Here is a 21,458-nt window from a genome sequence, read left to right on the forward strand (position 1 = left end):
GAGAAGAAAGGACAGCATAAGATGTAATTGTGCCCAGAGATTGGTTGACTTTGGCAAGGAGAAATGCTATATCTTCGTCATGTGGTAATACTCTAACACTCAGGTTGCTATTTGCATACACCTATTTTCTGCTGAATCTTTTTTAAATACTTGGAAGTAATCATGTGATATATTAATGTGAAAGAACATCATTTTAAATATAGAGGATAGAGATAGAGACTAGACCTGGCATTTCATTAATTTAAGAAGTTCCCAGTGAGCATCTTCCTTGACTAATGCAAGTTGGCACCTTTTCTACATCTTTAATTCTTGTTCAGTCACTTCAGTTGTATCCAACTCTTTGTGATCTCATTGGGATTTTCTTGGTAAAGATACTGGAGTGGTTTGACATTTCCTGCCAGTTCATTTTACAGATGAGGAAACTAAAGCAAATAGGGTCAGAGCCTTGTCTAGCGGCATGTAGCTAGTTAGTGTCTGAGGCCAGATTTGAACCCAGAAAGATCAGTCTTCCTAACTCCAGGCTTGGCCACTATCTACTGTGCCAACTAGCTGCCCTCTACTTCTTAAAGATATCTAACAGAGAATAAAAGATTAAGTGACAAGGACTTTAAACCAAGATGCAAACATTTTTGCCATCTAATTTCCCAACATCTTCTCCTTTCCTCCAGGCATGGAAGAGTGTGATTGCTTTTTCCTACCCCAGTAGCTTCTGCTTCTTTATATGACATAATACTTCAAGTTACAGAATTTACAAGGCATAATTACTTGCATTTTGGAAGACTGTAAGATCCTTAGGTTCTGACATATCTAGAATCTCAGTGCCTAAAAGCTATGGCATCTTTTCATTGGAAGCAACATAGAGCAGTGGAAGGAGGGGCAGATTGAGAGGCCCAGGGTTCAAAATCTGGTTTCACTGGTTGATGTTATACAAATCACTTAACTTCTCTAAGCCTTGGTTCCCTCTTCTGTAAACTAAAAAAAAAGTTACATTAGATTTTCTTTTAAGATTCTTTCTGGCTTGAAATAATAAATACCATGAAACTGGGAAGCACTGAAGCTGGCTTCTCAGGATGTGCATAGTGTAGTTTCAGGGTCCTGAAATTCTTGCAGTTGTAGTTTCTTATGCAGAAGGTAAAAAGCCTTAAATGTCCAAAAGAGACTATTTCTTCAAGCTCTTAAAGTAGTACTACAATGTTATCAATGAAAGGAGAATCTCTGACTGACTGTTGCTATAGACATGAAATTCAGTTCAAGGAAAGCCAATGGAAAAGTAGACATGTTCCCCCTCTTTCTCTCTTTTTATTTAAATCCAGTTTCTTGTCTGTTATTTCCAGTCAGGAGTTTGTGTTCTCTTCTGTTCAATCACCTGGGAGGGGAATACTCCAGAAGCACAGTTAGGATATTTAATGGCTTTCTTAATGTCTTCTCAACACCATCAGTCTCTTTTTTACTGCTAACTCCACAGCCATGGAAAGAACTTAAATCAAAATGTTTCACTTCTGCAACTTATATGGAATTATGAAGAAGTAGCATTACTCATAGGTCAAATAAAAGGCATTTAACTAATGTGGGATTTCCTGAAAAGGACCCTCAGACGTTTTTAGATACTTTCTCATCATATGATTCATACCAAAGAGTCAGGTTTTGAATCTAGTCTTAGAAGTTTCACCCAGTTGGAAAATAGATGTACTTTTAAGCATTTTCTTTTAAGAAATGCACATTTTGGATTCAGATACTATTCATGACAATAAGGGGCTTCAGAACACAGGACATATATCTTTTGAAGCCTCCATAATTTATGAATATTTAACTCATACATTTTCCATTCTGGCAGTCCCTGTAGCCATTAATTCTCTAGGTGAAGACAGCTTAGATTCCAGGATAGTGCAAAGAAAATTGTCCATCAATTTTTCTTGCCATTTCAAAGTATCTCCTCTCCCGTAACATATCATGGATCATCCATTTCCTCTGATAACAATACATCTTCTGCTGCAATAAGCTAGCAAACCAATCAATAAACCAAGAATTCTACTTCCCAAGCCTTCAAAAGGCATTTTATCTTCCTTATGTGAATCACTCAGTGACCTTAACTGCTTTTGTAGATCAGAGGTTAACGATGGTGTCAGTCTGTTCAGTGAAATGTAGGAAAAATAAACTGAGTTAGTGAGTCAGAATTTAGAGTTACTTGTAGGAAATGTCATGGCTTTTAGCAGTCACTTAAAATGTTAGATATGGTAATATAACATTCATGACAGTTTTGCAAGCCAACTAACCAGTATAATCCATTACTACATTTTAGTTTTTCTGCCCTTTCATTTCTTAACCAATTCAACTGAAAGGAGATGACTAGATTTATAAAGTGGTTTCATTCATACTCTGTGATGTTGACATTATATCTTTATTTTTAGAGGTAAAAAAAAAGTAGATTGTAGAAGAAAGTACACAAACTATTCTAGAGACACATAAATATTCATAATATTAAAATTTTTGGTAATTAAAAAATCCTACCACACATTGATTTGTGTTCTCTTTTTCTTCTTCAAATTTCACTTTTTATCACCAAAGAGCAGTAATGTATTCTCCAGATAGTGGGAAGGAATCATGCTTTTATGAACTTGCCAATACCATGCTTTAGGTCACCATCTAGTGGTAGATTTTAAAATATTCAGCTTTGATAAACACCAAAAATTCCTTTAAACCTTTAAATAGATTTCTGAGTTCTGGTACTCTGGTCTTCCTCAGAATTATCAGAACATCCTTTAACTAATTTGGAGAACTGTATAGGGTAATCTAAAAGTTAGAATTTATAATCCCAAATAAACTGTTCCAAAAAAAGAATAAAAATAATAGATTATATGTATATATGTATGCATACACATGTCCATACATACACAAACACAAATCCAAGTGTGTTATCTGTATATGGCTTTAATATTTAAAAACTACTTTTCTCACTACAACTCTGTGGAATAGGCAATATAAGTGATATTCACTTCCTTTTACAAAGTTAGCACTGAGGAGCTCAGAGAGACAAGTGATTTGTCCAACATCCTATGGTCAGCACTGGAGGCAGGATTCCAAACCAGGTCTCTGTTGACTTCAAGTCCAATATTCCTTCCATGAAATCAGTCTTCATTTCAAAAAGAAAGGTGAAATCAGGCTCATTAAAGAGACTGAATGATTTGATAGACTGAAACAAATTTACCCAAACACATTAAAACTCTTATCTTTCAATGTATTTTTCCCTGGTTATCCAAATTTATTAAGGATAGTGGTTCTTGGCTTTGTTTGGCCCCGACTTGGATGCTGTGACATCATAATGATAATATGGGTGGGGGGTTTCTTATTGGGAGTTTTCATACTTTTGCTTTCTTACCCCCATTCCTACCTACAATCTCAACTCACTTTAATGTTCATCATAAATCCACTTGTGTGTGTGTGTGTGTATAAACTTCATTTTGATACTTTCCCAAGCCAAGTCTCAAGCAAAGAAAATTGAATAAACATAAAGTTTATGCTAGAATATTCCATCTCTTGAGGCATACTCTTGCTGTCTCTTCCCTCCAAAAAAAATATATAAATCTTTCAAAATGGTAATGTTTCTGTATTTTGACCCTGAATCCTAATAAAATGCCAAGAAGAATTCAAACATGCAAGTTTAGAAAAGTCTGCCAGGTGAATTAGAAAATTCAACACAAATTAAGTTTAAACTATTATTCGATTTAAAGAAATATTTATTGAGCACCTTCTTTGAACCAATGTAGTGTGGAAAATCAAATGTTATGAAGGGGAAGAAGGGAAAAAGTTGAGGCCATTTTATTTTTAATTTTGTTTTTATTGTCATGCAAAACACACTTCCATTTTGCTCACTGTGGTAGGAGCACACATACATAACCAAAACCTCAAAATAAAACCATAAAAAGTGATGTGAAAGACAACTCCAACAGTCCTTTCTATGGAGGGAGATAGTATTCCCCATCATAACTCTTTCAGGATAGGCCAATATCATTGCATTGCTGAGAGTAGCCAAGTTTTCACAGATCATCATTGTCCAATATTGCTGTTTTTTTTTAAATTTTATTTTGTACAATGTTCTCCCAGTTCTGCTTATTTCACTCTGAATCATACATACTTCTTATCACATGATGACTTCTCTGATGGGACATTATTGAGAGAAAAGAAATACATTCAAATGTGGACCTGTTTAGTTTGTTATGCCAATAGGAAGTAGCTGAAGATGGTAGTCTGGAGTTTGAGATGGGATTTGGCAGGGTCTAGAGATTTGAGTTGCCAATATAATTGAAAGTTAATATAGTAATAGATTAAAAATGAACACTTTCACCTTTTCATTCTCCTTTGATCTTTTTGGCCAGAATATCATGGTTGCTAGAAATCTTGATCTACCTAGAAATGTGTCTTTGTAATAGAAGCCAGTGGTTTAGTTGGAAAAAATCATTCAAAGTCCTTATTTATCATCTTACTTTAAGATTTCAAAAGATCCATGATTTGATCAATGAGGATATTCCACCACTGCACCAAAAATATTGCTCGCAATATTTTAGAAATTCTATTTTGTGATTGTGGCCCTTCTCCCTAACCCCCATCTATTGGCAGTTACATTCCCAAAATAAGCCCCTTTTTCCTCATCTTCAGAAAACTGTCATCCCCAGGCCAGTACTTGAAATCTTTCTAGTTTGTTAAGACTCAACAAAACTTGATCTTCACTGCACAGATTTTGAGAACTAGGAGTTTTCTCCATGCTGCAATGAAACATCAAAATGGGACTTTAATGGTTCTTATTTGATAACATGCAGGAAAGTAAAGTCTGGCTTTTCTTTTCTTTTTTCTTTTTTTAACCTTTGATCTGATTGTTTTAGAGTCAAAAAAGAATCAGTTTAACCTTGAAATTTTCAATGGCAAAATATTAACTTTTTTTCAGAATTCAAATCAATTCTACAAGTATTTAAGTGCCTTGAGATTGCCAGGTCCTGTGCTAAGCACTGGGATACAAAGAATTCAGTAGCGTTTTTGCTTTCCTCTTTGTTTTGCATAGAAAAATTATTGAAGTTAATTCCAGTTTCTATTAAAGAAACAAAGTGATCTTTTACAAGATCCATAGGACTAACTGGACTTTTTCTTTTGTTGTTGTTTAAATCAATTCCTATTCTTATCATCTTTTTCAAGTTTGTAGCTCAATTGTCGTCATCTGTAATATACAATATGAAAAAGGGATGAATAACAACCTTAGCTTATGAAAAAATAGACATAAATGGAAAATCAGGAAGCTATAGAATTCTAAATAATATAAACAATTAAAAAATACAGAATATGATTTAGTGACACAGGAATTCTAGAATTACATTTGATAGTTGAACCCTACTGTGATTATTTATGAGTCTAAAAATAATTAGAGTTATAAAATAAAATGACTTCTTTGAGGCTGCTTGTTTTCCCATCACTTGTATTGTAATTACATGTTTGCTCATGAAAAGAATACAGTGTTTTCTAAATATTATTTTCCATGGACAGATGGCATAATTTACCGTATTTCGATGATTATTCAAAACATGCTACACCAACCTGAGGTGAAAGTACAGAGCAAAGTTGCAGAATGGGTGAGTAAAGTCTGAGCTGCATTTTCCCCCCTTTCTATCTCAAATAAAAAAGACATGAATTTAATCTTTAACTAGGATATTCTATCAGTGGCCAAATATTTGTCATCTTTGAGTCTTTCATGTATTCCTATGATATCTGCAGCTAATATTACATTCTTAACATCAAAATGACAAATTATCTACTAGAGTGCTAATAATTACAAAACGATATGCAGTATCTTATCAGTAAGATATCCAAAAGGACTATCTACATTTTATGGTGGGGGAAAATTTGAATTTTCATGCACATTATGTTAATGTTTTCTAAATAGAAAAAAATGATAAAGTATTTCATCAGAAAATGTTATTCTTTGCTTAGATCTCCAAGGAATGATTGGTAGGAAAATGTCTTCATTTTACTGTTTTCTTTAAAAACAACATAGTAATTAAAATAATCTAATTTTACATAAAAATTAAATAGGAAAAACACTAAAATCAGTTAATGTTAAATTAATATTTGAATATTTAAAATCAGAGTTTACTTAAGAACATCCTTTTAAAATAATAGCATTTGAAGATACATCAAAAGTAATAACTGATGGGTATAATTTAAAAAGAAATCTTTAGTTAAATAGGTGGGTAGTATCTGATGTAAAACTATTTTCCTTTGGTTTTGCATATGCACAAAGGCAATTTGTCAGCATAAGTTTTAAGGAATTAAAAAAAATATCCCTGAAAATTTTTCATCTGGAAAATTAGGTCCTATAGTCAGAGAAATAACTGACATTTTCAACAGCAAGAGCAGAATTCTATGGAAACACATGACTCACTAAGAAATTCTTTCATATACATCATTCTTCCTTTTTTGAATATATTATCTGCCTTATCTACAAGGTCTTATAAAGGACCAGACTGAACAGAACACAATATAAATGGAACAGATGTAGGTCTTTTATTCCATGAGTTTTCAATCCAAATCTAAAAATAGACACCAACAACACAGATTTTTAAATTATATATGTAATGTGGAATAAAAAGAGAGAGAGAGTACAATCTCTTATTTACATTTTAACAAATCACATTTTCCCACCATTTGTACCTTTCAGATGCTTGTCAGTTTCACGAAACACATACACACACACGCATACACACATACATGAATAGGTTTATGCAAACCTATAGGTAAACATATACATACATACATACATACATACATACATACATATGTAAATGGCTAGCCTCTAAGAATTGAAAAACTTCAAATACAAATATACTATTCAAGAGTTCTTAGCCCCTTACCTAGTGAGGTTCTGCTTCCCTAAAACAATCCCACATATTACCAGGACACTAAAAACTAGGACTGCAAGGTCCCATGACTTATAGGCACATCTAAGAAAATCAGGAAAGGATAGGAAGATTTTATAAGGAGATAGACTTTGAAATCCTTATCAGACTCTTATTTAAGTAAATACTCTTTAAGCCTGTGAATTTAGGGAGTTCTCAGTGTGCCCTGGCACACAAGATTTCCCAGGGATAGAGAGAACACCGGAGAGCACAGAAATACATTAGATAAGCCATGTAGGAATAACAGACCACAAATGACTACAAAGGAATCTCACCTGGTTCACCAAATTCCTATCTTTTCAAAAGGACTCTAAGGTCTAAACCTTATAAAAACCCACCCCAGGAGTTTTGCTTCTCTTTATTTAATTCTGCTGCCTACAGTCAATGCCACATTAGGTGACAGTCTGGTACATTACTCAGGTATATTACCCCCAGTTCTTGCTTGCTGTTCTGCAATTTAGCTTTCTAAGTGTGATAATAGGAATAATTTTTAATAAATTAAAAAATTTTAAAAAAAAATTTATGGCCTTGGAATGAAGGAGACAACTTTAAATCCTACTTCTGATAACAAATCGGCTATATCACTTGGGCAAGTCATTTAACTTCTCTTTATACCCCTTTTTCCCCAGCTGTATAATGGGAATAATTATACCTGTCTTACCCACTTCAAATAGTTACAATGGGATTCAAATGGAATAATGTATATAAAACTCTCTGCAAACTAAAGATCTATAAGAATTTATGCTTTTAATTGTTATTATCTTAGAATTTTTTAATATTAAGAGTCAAAACTAGCATATTTCACTGGCGAGGGAGAAAGCTTTAAACCCAGGGTGATCTAGATTGAAGTTTGGTCTTGAATAAAGGAAACTCTGTGACTTAAGGCACTGGACCTCTAAGTGCTCTGGACTGTAAGTTATAAAGATGCTGTTGTGAATTAATATGAAGAGAACAATTTTTTTGTAAAACTAAACAAGGCATTTAAAAAATGTGACATAATATGTAATTTTCCACACCTATACCATATCTTCCTCTATGTCTTCTTTGAGACCAAGTTGTTATTTAATCATTTTTCAGTTCTGTCTGACTCTTCATAATCCCATTTGGGATTTTCTTAGCGAAGATCCTAGAATGGTTTGCTATTTCCTTCTCCAGCTCATTTTACAGATGAGCAACTGAAGCAAAAAAAAAAAATGACTTGCCCAGGGTCAGACAGCTAGTAAGTCTTTGAGGCCAGATTTGAACTCAAAAAGATGAGTCTTCCTGACTCCAGGTGTGCCAGTCTATCCACTGGCCAAATTTTGAAGCCATATTTAGTCATCAAAATGTCACATCATTTAATCTTGATCATTTTGCTACTGTTATTTCCATATCCATTGTTATATTCATTGTGTATATTGGCTTTTTGACTACTTACTTCACTTTATATGAGCTCCCTTAAGTCTTCCCATGCTTCTCCATATTTTTGGTTAGCTAGATTTGTTTAATAATCTGTAAATTAACTTTCATAGTATTGTCATTTTTATTATTCTGGTACAGCCAAGCCATTAGTACAAAATATTTCTTTAGAGGTTTATGTTGCTTTTTTTTCTTCAAAGGGACATGTTGTAATCGAATTTATATAGGAGTTAAATATGGTTTAGTACATTGAATTTCTAATATTTTATGCATTTTTAAGATATTTCCCTATGAGAAATGTACTTACGTTTCAAATATTGCCTCCAGGATATTGTCATTATTATATAGATATGATGTTTATTTTTGTGGATTTCTTATACATCCTATGAACTTTGCTGATGCTACTGTTTCAAATGAGCTTATTTGTTGATTTCCTAGAATTTTCTAAGCAAACCATAATATAATCCATAAATAGGGATAATTTTGTTTCTTCCTTACCCATCTTAATACTTTTAATTTCTTACTCTTATTGATACAGTTTAATACTATAGCATTTCTTAGAACTCAACCTAATGCTAGAAAACCTAATATAAACCTAACATAAAGCAAGTGAAACAATCTTTCTTTACTTTCTTTATTGGGAAAGCTTCTTAGCATATCCCTATTGCATGTAATGTTTGCTGTTGTTTTTAGATAGATTTTTTTATCATATAAAAAAGATCCCTCAATGCCTACACTTTGTAATCCTCGATAATACATATTTATATATGTGTTACATATTCATATATATTGTAGTGAATAAAATTCTGAGTTACAGTTCTAGGTACGAAAAATGAATTTATTAATTAGGCTATCTTATAATCAATAAATTAGTTGGCAATGATTCAGTAAAGACCAAGAAACAGGATCTTGGATAATCTTAACTAACTCCCTGGATTCCTGATAACACATAATTAGATCTTCTCTGACCAGGGGGAAAAAAAGCAACTCTAAATTGGGGGATACTTAAGGAGGACATAGACTAAAAACTCTCAGTAACTCCTGATTTCCACATTATTGAGGAGTTAAGATTAGCTGAAAAAGTGGCCTGGTTACAAGATTTCAGGAGTACCTAGCAATCTGTGCAAGGAAAACACTTCACTCTGGTTAGTTTCTTCTTTTTGATCCAAATCGACCCAAACTTTAATGAGGATGGCATAGAAACTCATCCCACTTTGAGCAGAGTCTAACTCAAGCTGGGTCCTATCTACAGAGTAAACAGAACTCAGTTTCCCAGTTGGGTGAAGCCCAGTCCAATCTAATTACCAAATAGTTACCTTAAGAAAAGGATATTCCTCAAATTTCCCAGGGAAGATCATCCCTTTAAACCTGGTGTAAGAGATAGCCTTTTGACAGAGAAGGGAATATTACAAATTGATATTAATAAGCAAATGATGAAGCATTAAAAATTAATTTTCCTCAATATACATATATGTAATGTGAATTACTAGAAAAAGGCTTTCATGTGCTTCTTTAATTTTAGATGAAATAATAAAAAAATTCATTTCTTTTGAATTGATTTTTTGTAGCTAATGAAAATGCTAGATATTCCCAGAATTGAAGAACATTTGTAATATATATTAATTGTGGTTTTGTGTGTTCTCGTAACCCATATTAGATTATTTTAAAGCCTTCTAACTCACCAGAGAGATTATTTAAATATCCTGTTTCGCTGTATGAAATATTAAATTGGTAAAATGAAAACATACCTCCGATATCTCAATAATTTATTTTCTAATGAAATATAATCAGTAGAAAACCTTAGAAAATTACAGCTGAGAATACAAAAGTCAAGAGAAACAATTTATCTAAGAAAATGCTTTTTTATATAAATATTGCCTTGTAATAAATATTTTTCAATTAAATCTATATTTATTTCCACCTAAAATTTAGTGCAAAAATATTTCTTTCATTATAAAAAAGGCACAGAAATTCATCCACATAGTAGTGGATACTCATCTATATGGTATGATGGAAGACTATATGTGTGCACATATACATATACTTCTATGTGTTTCTATGTCCATATAGTTATATGGTTCAGAGGAGAAGTATGTATGCTCATATGCTTCTGTGTCTGTGTGTATATGTTTATGTATATGTATATATATTTATATATAGATATATGTGTGTATGTGCATATTTGTATACATACATATATAAAGATATAGGTATTTGTGCATATTTGTATATATACATCTAGATATTTGTGCAAATACAACATATATTTATATAAGTACATATATATATATACACATACCCATACTCCTCTATACTATATAACATCATGACCACCATTCTGTGACTGAATTTATATGCTTTTTTATGAAGAAGATAATTGTTTCTTTTTACTTTTCTCTTTCTAGAGCTAATCTTCTGAGGTTTTATATTGATTATAGGTCATTAGTAAATAAATTATTATTATTCATAGGTATGAATTTATTTCATATGTTTTATACTTCACACAATAAAGATCCTCAAATGATAATGAAGATAAAAGGCCTTAAAGAGTTTATCATTAGTCATGATAATATACAAAAATACAATTTATAGTTTCCAAATGTACTTTACTTCTAGGAATTTCCAGCATTTTCTTTAGCTATTACAAATCTAGATTCAAATAATTTAATTTTTGTTCTAAAAGTTATTTCATTTTAAAAGATTACCCTGTATTTTTTTCAAGTAGTTAACAAAATATAAAATGTTTAGCACATATATATTTTTACTTAAAAATACATTTTTATATTCAAACATCGATGAACAAGAATGTTCCTCATATGACAAAACAAAGAATTCTCTATTAATTTTTTGGTGGGAAGGGGAAATTTCATGGGTGATTTCATTGCTACTACAGGGAAATTCATCACTTGAATCTTTAGCACTTCCAAGAATGAATTTCCTCTGCTAATGCAGATTTGAACCTTCTCTTCAAGCTAGTCTTAAAAAGGTCCCTGTACTAAATTTCCTAGGATCCCATAACCTTTGCAGGACTTCAATCTAGATCCTAGATCTTCTCTACTTCAGGGTTAAGTTCTCTCTCTCTGTGTCTCTCTCTCTCTCTGTGTCTCTCTTTCTCTCTCTCTCTCTCTTTCTCTCTCTCTCTCTCTCTCTCTCTCGCTCTCGCTCTCGCTCTCGCTCTCGCTCTCGCTCTCTCTGATTGCCTGCCTGTCTTATTCTTTGTTTCTCTCTTTCTCTCCTATTTTACTACACTGTAAATCAATAAATGTATAAAATTAATTAAGGCAAGGGTTTTTCAAGAATTCATTTTCTAAAACAATCCACATATGATAAAAAGCAAATACAGATTTATCATTAAGAAACATGGGAGAAAAAGGGAAAAGAAACTAGAAACTATATGTTCCAAAATATTTATAGCAACTTTCTTTTTAATGGCAGAGAAGTGGCAATTGAAGGGATGGCCATCAATTGGGGAATGGCTAAACAAATTGCGGTGTATGATTGTGATGGAATACTACTATGCCATAAGAAACAATGAGCAGGCTAATTTTCTTTTTAAAAATAGAAAGAACTGCATGAGATAATGAACAGAGAAATGAGTAGAACCAAGAGAATATTATATACAACTACAGATTTGTTCACATCCAGAGAATAACCTGAAAAAATGGAAACATGGAAAACATAAACTATATATACATATCTGTCTGCTGGAGCTCTTCTATAATGCAGGAATGGGAGGGAAATGATAATCTACTTGGAAATAAATTCTATGTTATTTTTAAAAAGAGAGAAAGATGGAAGAAAAAACAAAGAGAATACATAAAGACATACTTTTTCTTTAAAAATCTTTCAATTTGAAGTATGTGGTTTCCAAATAACTGAAAACTTTTAAAATATTAATTTCCTCCCTCAAGGGTCAAAAAGTTTGGGACTGAACATGTTTTTAGAAAACTTCCCTTTAAACAAGTTTCAGAAAATGAGTGAAACCAAATCATAACTAGACAAGCTAGAACCTCCCCTTTCCCTACCTTTTTCTGAAATCAGATATCAAAAGGGATAAGAAAAACATGTTCAAAAAACTACACCATTGTATTCAAATAAAACCGTACTATATAATCAGAGGAAACAGCTTTTTCTCAGTTTGAACTTGTTTAATTCTAACTGTTTTCTTAAGGCTTGTGAAGCATAGACATGACTTATTCTCCTAGGTTTAGAAGAATTTAACTCCTTTAATTAAAAAAGGGGAAGAGTGAAGTAAATGTTTCAAGAACTTATATTTATTTTGGTTTTTGCAAGTGAAGGGATCAATATACTTCTTATTTCCCCTTTTTACAACTCAAGAACAAACCTAATGTCTTACTTAATGAAAGGCACAACATAAGGAGAAATAATAGTGAGTAGCATGAAATGTGTAATTTTCATGGGGAGTGAGAAGGGAACAATACATTTATTTTTTGTTATATACTAAATTTTCCATAAGAATCTTAGTTACAAGATATTTCTAAGTTAAATGTTACTTTAATTTAAAAAAACACTGTTTTTAAAATTATTTTATTGGTTGGGTAATAGTCTCCAAGAATTATTTGGTTCATTTGTTACAGCTAAAAAGTAGATGTAAAATGATTAGGAACTAAATATAGTAAAATAAACAAATGAATGAATTCTACTTAAAGGGAATAGAGTATTCTCCAGGAACATTAATTTAAATTAGTAGATTACTACTACCTTGCTGATATTATACCCTAAACATTTCTTTTGCATCCTTTATTTTCCCTTATGTCTTTTCTTGTGATTTTTAATAATCATTTTATGATATATTTTGGCCCTTCTCTTCCACCTTAGTGTCAGTTTTGAAACAGAAAAACAGCAAGAACAAGGCAATCTGGTTTAAGTGACTTTTCCAGGGTCATATAGCTAGGAAATGTTTGAGGGCAGGTCTTTTCAACTCTAGAGCATTCACCTGGTGCTCTATCCACTGTGCTATCTACGTGTCCTTTTCTGACATTTTGTGATCCATGTTCTGTCCCTCCCTTCTACTTCTCCAACCTCCTGAAGATGGCAGGTAATATGATATGGGTTGTAAATGTGTTATCATATAAAACATATTTCCATCTTCATCATATTGTGAAAGAAGACACATATTGCATATGCTAGAGAAAAATCCATGGAGGACATAAAGTGAAGAATGGTATGCTTCAATCTGCATTCAGTCTCCCATGGATAGCCCTTTTTCATCATGAGTTCCTTGGAGTTGCCCCAATCCCCTGATATTCAGTGAGAAGTTCATTGAGATGATGGAAAAAAATGAGTGTTTTACTGATGTTTCCTGTTTTCTTCTAAAACCTAAACACTAGTATCACCCAGAAGTTATCAATATTGTCATAGCTGAGTAAATCTAAGAATATTTTCCTAATAAGAATTTACCATTTTGAAGAAATTAATCTATTTTAGTTGAAAGTTTTAAAAAAACTCACCCCTTCTCTGTGTAACTATTATGTTGTGTTTTTCAGCTCAACTCTACTTTTCAAAATTGGAATTATACAGTCTATGTGGTCAATATCAGGTAAATGGTAGAATATGCTATTCACTAGATGAAAAAGTAACATGACTTCTTTCAAAGATCTATACCAAAATTAATAATTTGTATAAAAATAACATACATGATATAGCATGTATACCTATGTACACATACATCACTAATCCTGTTAAATTTTACTCTACGTATCCAGCCCTCTTCCCAGAAACTTCTGTGGCTCCCCTAAGAGTTAGCTTAGTAAAAAAAAAATACAACACAAAACATTGGACTTGGGATTCAAAGGACCTATGGTCCATAAATAACTGCCTTTCCAAGCTTTTGATCCCTATTTTATGAAATGGGAATAGGGATACTTTGTCACCTATCTCTTAGCCTGAGAGAGAAAGACAGCTTAGCAAAATGGAGAGAGAGCTGTCATCAGAGTCAAAAAAACCTGATCTCAACTCCCACCTTTCACAAAAACAGATGGAGTGGTCCTGAGCAAGTCACTTCTCAGTGCTCCAGGCTACTTTCTACAGTGAAGAGTTGGCACAAATCTGAACTAGGGGAGGGACTTTTCTCAATAGGAATTCCCTAAAACAATTAAATCCCAAGTATAGTCCCAATATGGATAAGAGTTTTATTAATGAATTATTCTGAAATTAAATTATAAACAATTAACTATAATAACTCTCACCTCATGGCTCTCATCCAGTCTATTGACTCCTTGAGTGGAGTGACTTTATTTTATAGCTTTTTTTTTTAATCTGTGATAATGCATAGTGCCTTGTGCATAGTAGATACTCAATAAATGTTTGCTCAACATTATAATCAGTGTGTTCTTTTACATTTATAGTCTTCATATGAATACTGGAGAAGAGAAGATAAAAGTAAAAAGAAGTATTGAGGATGATCAAAGGTAACAATATCATCTGTGTTTTTTTTATTTTTTATTTTTTTATTTTTACTTTTTTAGCATTCATTAATATTTATTTTTTAGAAAAGTTAACATGGTTACATAATTCATGCTCTTACTTTCTCCTTCACCCCCTGAGCTCCCCCCCATAACTGATGCGTATTTCCACTGGTTTTAACATGTGTCATTGATCAAGACCTATTTCCAAATTGTTGATAGTTGCAATGGGGTGGTAGTTTCGAGTCTACATCCCTAATCATGTCCTCTTCAACCCATGTGTTCAAGCAGTTGTTTTTCTTCTGTTTCCACTTCTGTAGTTCTTCCTCTGAATGTGGGTATGGTTCTTTTCCATAAATCCCTCAGAATTGTCCTGGGTGATTACATTGCTGCTACTAGAGAAGTTCATTACGTTCTATTTTACCACAGTGTATTGGTCTCTGTGTACAATGTTCTTCTGGCTCTGTTCCTTTCGCTCTGCATCAATTCCTGGAGGTCTTTCCAGTTCACATGAAATTCCTCCAGTTTATTATTCCTTTGAGCACAATAGTATTCCATCACCAGCATATACCACAATTTGTTCAGCTATTCCCCAATTGAAGGACATACCCTCATTTTCCAGTTTTTTGCCACCACAAAAAGTGCAGCTATAAATATTTTCATACAAGTCTCTTTATCTATGATCTCTTTGGGGTACAAACCCAACAATGTTATGGCTGGATCAAAGGGCAGGCATTCTTTTATAGCCCTTTCAGCATAGTTCCAAATTGCCAGCCAGAATGGTTGGATCAGTCCGTAGCTCCACCAGCAATGCATTAATATCCCAGTTTTGCAACATCCCCTCCAGCATTCATTACTCTCCCCTTCTTTCATTTTAGCCAATCTGCTAGGTGTGAGGTGATCCCTCAGAGTTGTTTTGATTTGCATTTCTCTAATTATTAGGGATTTAGAACACTTTCTCATGTGCTTATTGATAATTTTGATTTCTGTATCTGAAAATTGCCTGTTCTTGTCTCTTGCCCATTTATCAATTGGGGAATGGCTTGATTTTTTATACAATTGGTTTAACTCCTTGTATATTTGAGTAATTAGACCCCTGTCAGAGTTTTTTTTATAAAGATTTTTTCCCAATTTGTTGTTTCCCTTCTGATTTTGGCTACATTGTTTTTGTTTGTACAAAAGCTTATTAGTTTGATACAATCAAAATCATTTATTTTACATTTTGTAATTTTCTCTAACTCTTGCTTGGTTTTAAAATCTTTCCTTTCCCAGAGATCTGACAAGTATACTATTCTGTGTTCACTTAACTTATTTATAGTTTCCCTCTTTATATTCAAGTCATTCACCCATTCTGAATTTATCTTGGTGTAGGGTGTGAGATGTTGATCTAGACCTAATCTCTCCCATAATGATTTCCAAATTTCCCAACAGTTTTTGTCAAATAGTGGATTTTTGTCCCAAAAATTGGGCTCTTTGTGTTTATCATACACTGTCTTGCTGATGTCACTTACACCAAGTCTATTCCACTGATCCTCCCTTCTGTCTCTTAGCCAGTAAAACCGTTTTGATGACCACTGCTTTATAGTACGGTTTAATATCTTGTACTGCTAGGCCACCTTCCTTCACATTTTTTTCATTATTTCCCTTGATATTCTTGATCTTTTGTTATTCCAGATGAACTTTGTTATAGTTTTTCCTAATTCAGTAAAAAAAGTTTTTGGTAGTTTGATAGGTATGGTGCTAAATAAGTAAATTAATTTGGGTAGAATGGTCATTTTTATTATGTTAGCTTGTCCTACCCAAGAGTAATCAATGTTTTTCCAATTGTTTAGATCTAGTTTTAATTGTTTGGAAAGTGTTTTGTAGTTGTTTTCATATAATTCCTGTGTTTGTTTGGGTAGATAGATTCCTAAGTATTTTATATTGTCTAGGATGATTTTAAATGGTATTTCTCTTTCTACCTCTTGCTGCTGTGATGTGTTGGAAATATATAGAAATGCTTATGATTTATGTGCATTTATTTTGTATCCTGCAACTTTGCTAAAGTTGTTGATTATTTCTATAAGCTTCTTAGTTGATTCTCTAGGATTTTTTAAGTAGACCATCATATCATCTGCAAAGAGTGATAGCTTAGTCTCCTCATTGCCTATTTTGATACCTTCAATTTCTTTTTCTTCTCTAATTTGTACTGCTAATGTTTCTGGTACAATGTTATATAATAGAGGTGATAATGGGCATCCTTGTTTCACTCCTGATCTTATTGGAAATGCTTCTAATTTATTCCCATTGCATATGATGCTTGTTGATGGTTTTAGGTATATAGTGTTTATTATTTTTAGGAAACGTCCTTTTATTCCTATACTTTCCAGGATTTTCAATAGGAATGGGTGCTGTGTTTTGTCAAAGGATTTTTCAGCATCTATTGAGATAATCATGTGGTTTTTGTTTGTTAGATTGTTGATATAGTCAATTATGTAGATGGTTTTCCTAATGTTGAACCATCCTTGCATTCCTGGTATAAGTCCCACCTGATCATGGTGGATAATCCTTTTGATCGCTTGCTGGAATATTTTTGCTAGTATTCTATTTAAGATTTCTGCATCTATGTTCATTAAGGATATTGCTCTGTAATTTTCTTTCTCTGTTTTTGATCTCCCTGGCTTTAGAATCAGTACCATATTTGTGTCATAAAAGCAATTTGGTAGGACTCCTTCTTTGCTTATTATATCAAATCATTTGTATAGTATTGGTATTAGTTGTTCTTTGAATGTCTGATAGAATTCACTTGTGAATCCATCAGGCCCTGGCGATTTTTTCTTAGGGAGTTCTTTGATGGCTTGTTCAATTTCTTTTTCTGATATGGGATTATTTAGGTATTCTATTTCTTCTGCTGTTTATCTAGGCAATTTGTCAGTGTTTTAATTTATATTCCAGATCCTCTACCATGAAATTTAGCCAGTCTCTTCTAACTTTTCTTTTTCCATACTTTGTTTAAATCCTAATGTACTGATACCATGAACAAAGATCCTGGGCAATCAATGGACAATGTCACTGCAGCTCTTTCCTCACAAAACCAAGAATAAATTATTTGACATTTCAGAAAATCCTAGAAGATCCATTCCTTTCTGGATTCATAGAAGCCAGAGTGACTCCTGTGGCAGTTTTCACATATATAAATAGATATTATAAATAAGAGAAAAACTATCTTTAAACCACTTTTATTTTATAAGTTCTTGGCCCAGTTTTGCTTTCTAAGGTTTACCTTTGAAATAATAGCTTTTTGTTGCTCTTGTGATATTCCATCAAAAATGGCTCTATTAATATGCTTTAATATGAAAACCAATTAGAAAGTAAATTGATATTGAAGAATAATTTTGACTCCATGCCAAATAAGATATTATGCTCTAATACTTATTCAGATTGTATATTTGGTGGTCACTATAAAAGAATATAATGTTTATAATTAAAATACAGCATCAGTTTTCCTATTACTCCTTCTTCCTCATCCTTGCATATTCCAAATGAACTGTTTTACCTCCTGTATCACAAACCTTATTTCTTCCACAGCCTTCCTACATGTTCTTCCCCATGAGTATATCACTCTCCTTCATCACTTTCTTCTCTTGGAATCTTTAGCTTTTTTCAATGCTCAGCTCAAGGGCCACCTGCTAAGAGAAGTCTTTCTTGATTAACCCCGTTGTTATTGTTGTCCTGCTTCCCAAATCATATATATTTTAATTTACCTATCTTTGTCTGTGTTGTTTGTAGAATGTGTTGTCTCTGAGGAAAAAGACCATTTCATCTTCATTGCTGTATTCCCCAGCATATATCATAGTGCCTAAAACATAGCATCTGTTTAATAGTTATTGATAATGAAAGCAGGTAATATTTCATGAAATGTCAAATACAAATTCATTTTTCAGTACTAGTATTTACTCTTTATTCTCCCTCAAGATGGGACTTTTAACCATAAGAGGAATGAACACTTATTAAAGAGCTATGCCTGAGAAGAAGTGTTGAAGACATATGAACAACGGATTAATTATTATGTGTGGTATTAGAAAATGTATTTCCATTAACATGGTCTCTCTCTTTTTAAATTTAAAAGACTCCCAAGAAAAAATTAATTCAAAAGATTCATTCAAGGAAAAAAATAAGATCTTGAGATTTCATTGTGATCTCAAATTTCAAGTTTACACTGAAATTATCACACAGGCAGTCAAATGTATAAAGCACCTAAGTCCAGCCATATTCCTACCATAAGACAAACTGTCCAGGAGCACTTGAATTATATATATATATATATATATATATATATATATATATATGAATAAACATGTACTTATCTATCTAACCTGTACTGTATTCCCAACACAAAATAATCTTGGGGGTTTTTTCAAATTGTCTCAGAAAGACATTAAAAATATTTGAAAAATATTTGAAAGTGGAAAACAGACAATTATTTTGGTAGATCATGCCAATAAGATTGTCTCATTTTGTTTTTGGTTTTGCTACTGAATTGATGAGTGATTTTGTATTTTGGACACATCCAAAGTGATAGTCTAGGTCACTTTTTTAAATAACCACTACCTTCAACCTTAGAATCAATACTATGTACTGGTTCCAAGGCAGAAAAATGGTAAAGGTGAGGCAATGGGACTTAAATGCCCAGGGTCACACAGCTGGGAAATTTCTAAAACCATATTTGAACCCAGGACCTCCCATCTCTAGGCCTGGCTCTCAATCCACTGAGCCACCCAACTGCCCTACTAAACCTAGTAAATGCCTGAGACCATATTTGAACTCGTATATTTCTGATTTCAAGTCCAACATTATACCAATTATATCACCCAGCTACCTCAGTCTCAGCCTTTCTCTTACCTTTTCTACCTTCCTCCCTCCCTCCTTCTCTCTCTCCTCTCTGTCTCTTCATTCTTTTCTCTGTCTAAATATACATATTTAATAAATATATAGAGATTCACCTATGTAGTATTATTTTCAGTATATACCAAATAGGTATGTATGTAAATAATTTTTTAATTTTTATTATTATCCTAAAGACACATGATTCTTAATTTAAAGAATTGTTGATAATAAGTAATGCTTAATCATTAAGTCATCTGTAGCAATGGAGACTGGATTTGTGATTTCATTAGGATGGGAAACTCTCTAACTAAAGAAACTCCCTTTTGGAATGTAGGTCAGCATCTTCTCTACTATATACAATCTCAGACAATTACCCAGAGCTCTGAGAGGTGTTAAATAATTTGTCCCTGTCACACAGTTATCATGTGTTAGGTGCTAGATGTGCACAGTGGTTTCCTGGTATGAGACCAGTGCTCTAACCACTCTACCAGGCTATCTCTCATAGAAATGATAGTCTTCCAAATAGTTTTATAAATAGGACTAACATTCCAATATAAAGTCAGATATCGATTTCATTGATGGATGTCCTGGCAAAGAAAACTATGGTATTACTTTCTCATCAACACTTATTCAAAAGCATCTGTAAAATACTTATATCCCAAATGGGCTACAAGTTAAATCATAAGGAATATGTTTAAACGTGGATTAATTTTGAATAGATTTCATCTTAAATTTAAGAATTATTCAATTAAATTAAAAATAATGCTTTTTCTTCATCATTGCTAATGTACTTTAGGTTTTTTGGTTTATTTTGTTTTTTTTCTGATAGATTTACATCAGTTTCTAAAGGATAGATGAGGATTTTGGTCACTTCTGCCTAGGATCTCATATGACTAAAGGATAAATTAAACAAAACTCTCCTTTTAAAAATTTAAATTTATTGCATTTTTGAGCCTACTTAGTAATTTTATGTGGTAATATGGCAACGTTTGGTCTCACTGAATTTGTTTAACTTGTTCAAGCATAGATAATTGCTACCTCTATGGCCTTTGATAAGTCATTAAAATTTTCAGTCCCTCAGTTTCCTCAAGTGGAAAATAAGGGGATTGGACTAGTTGATCTATGAAGTGTCTTCCACCTCTAACTACTATGACCTCGTGAACTGAATATACCATTTAATGAATCATCACTTGAAACTTTGAAATCCATGCTCTTTAGCCCTCAAAAGCTTTCTATTTTAGGTATTCTCATGTTTGAGGAAAATTAATTTTTTCATATAATGACATGATCCTTGTGTGATCATTAAAATATTATCACTCAGATATTGTTTCATGACAAAGAATCAAGACCTTATCAAGAAAGAAAATACTATAGCAATCATTGTTGACTTAGAAAAACCTTTTAAATAAACCTATTGATATATGCCTTCTATCTCCTGCTAATGCCCAGAGATTATTTTGGATTTTCTTTTTTATTCTTAAAGATTATGTGTAAGGGGCTTATTGGAAGGAGCTTCATTACATGTACATGTTCCCTTGTTTTTTGCTGAAAATATTTTATCTTCACCCACTTTTTAATCCCATTATTGAAAAATCTTATTTTCCAGGTTAATGATTTGGGCCCTTTTAGTTTATAATGATACCAACAATATCAGCTTGGAAGGCCAACTTATTCAGGAGAAGCTCTTAGGAAGCAATGAAACTTTAGGTGATGGCTTGCGGCTATATACTGTGAGTGTGAAGCAAATTGGTAAGTTGCTCTAATTTAATCTTAGTTTCTGAATATTTTACACAAACTACATTTTTGGGCTTTTTTTAAATTTCAAAAACAG

At 32.6% G+C, this 21,458-nt stretch overlaps 1 protein-coding gene across 3 annotated transcripts in view; it reads left to right on the plus strand.

The window, feature by feature from the left end:
• The window catches only part of ADGRG6 (adhesion G protein-coupled receptor G6), a 186,573-nt gene that overhangs the window by 107,629 nt on the left and 57,486 nt on the right, over positions 1 to 21,458 (plus strand). For all 3 annotated transcript variants that reach the window (XM_044677199.1, XM_044677200.1, XM_044677201.1), the window contains 4 exons: positions 5,530 to 5,615; positions 13,844 to 13,896; positions 14,705 to 14,767; positions 21,234 to 21,376. In XM_044677199.1, coding sequence (XP_044533134.1) covers positions 5,530 to 5,615; positions 13,844 to 13,896; positions 14,705 to 14,767; positions 21,234 to 21,376 — 345 coding nt within the window. The remainder of the gene's footprint in view (positions 1 to 5,529; positions 5,616 to 13,843; positions 13,897 to 14,704; positions 14,768 to 21,233; positions 21,377 to 21,458) is intronic.

The sequence above is a fragment of the Gracilinanus agilis genome, chromosome 4 (assembly GCF_016433145.1).
Source record: "Gracilinanus agilis isolate LMUSP501 chromosome 4, AgileGrace, whole genome shotgun sequence".
Classification (NCBI taxonomy): Eukaryota; Metazoa; Chordata; class Mammalia; order Didelphimorphia; family Didelphidae; genus Gracilinanus; species Gracilinanus agilis.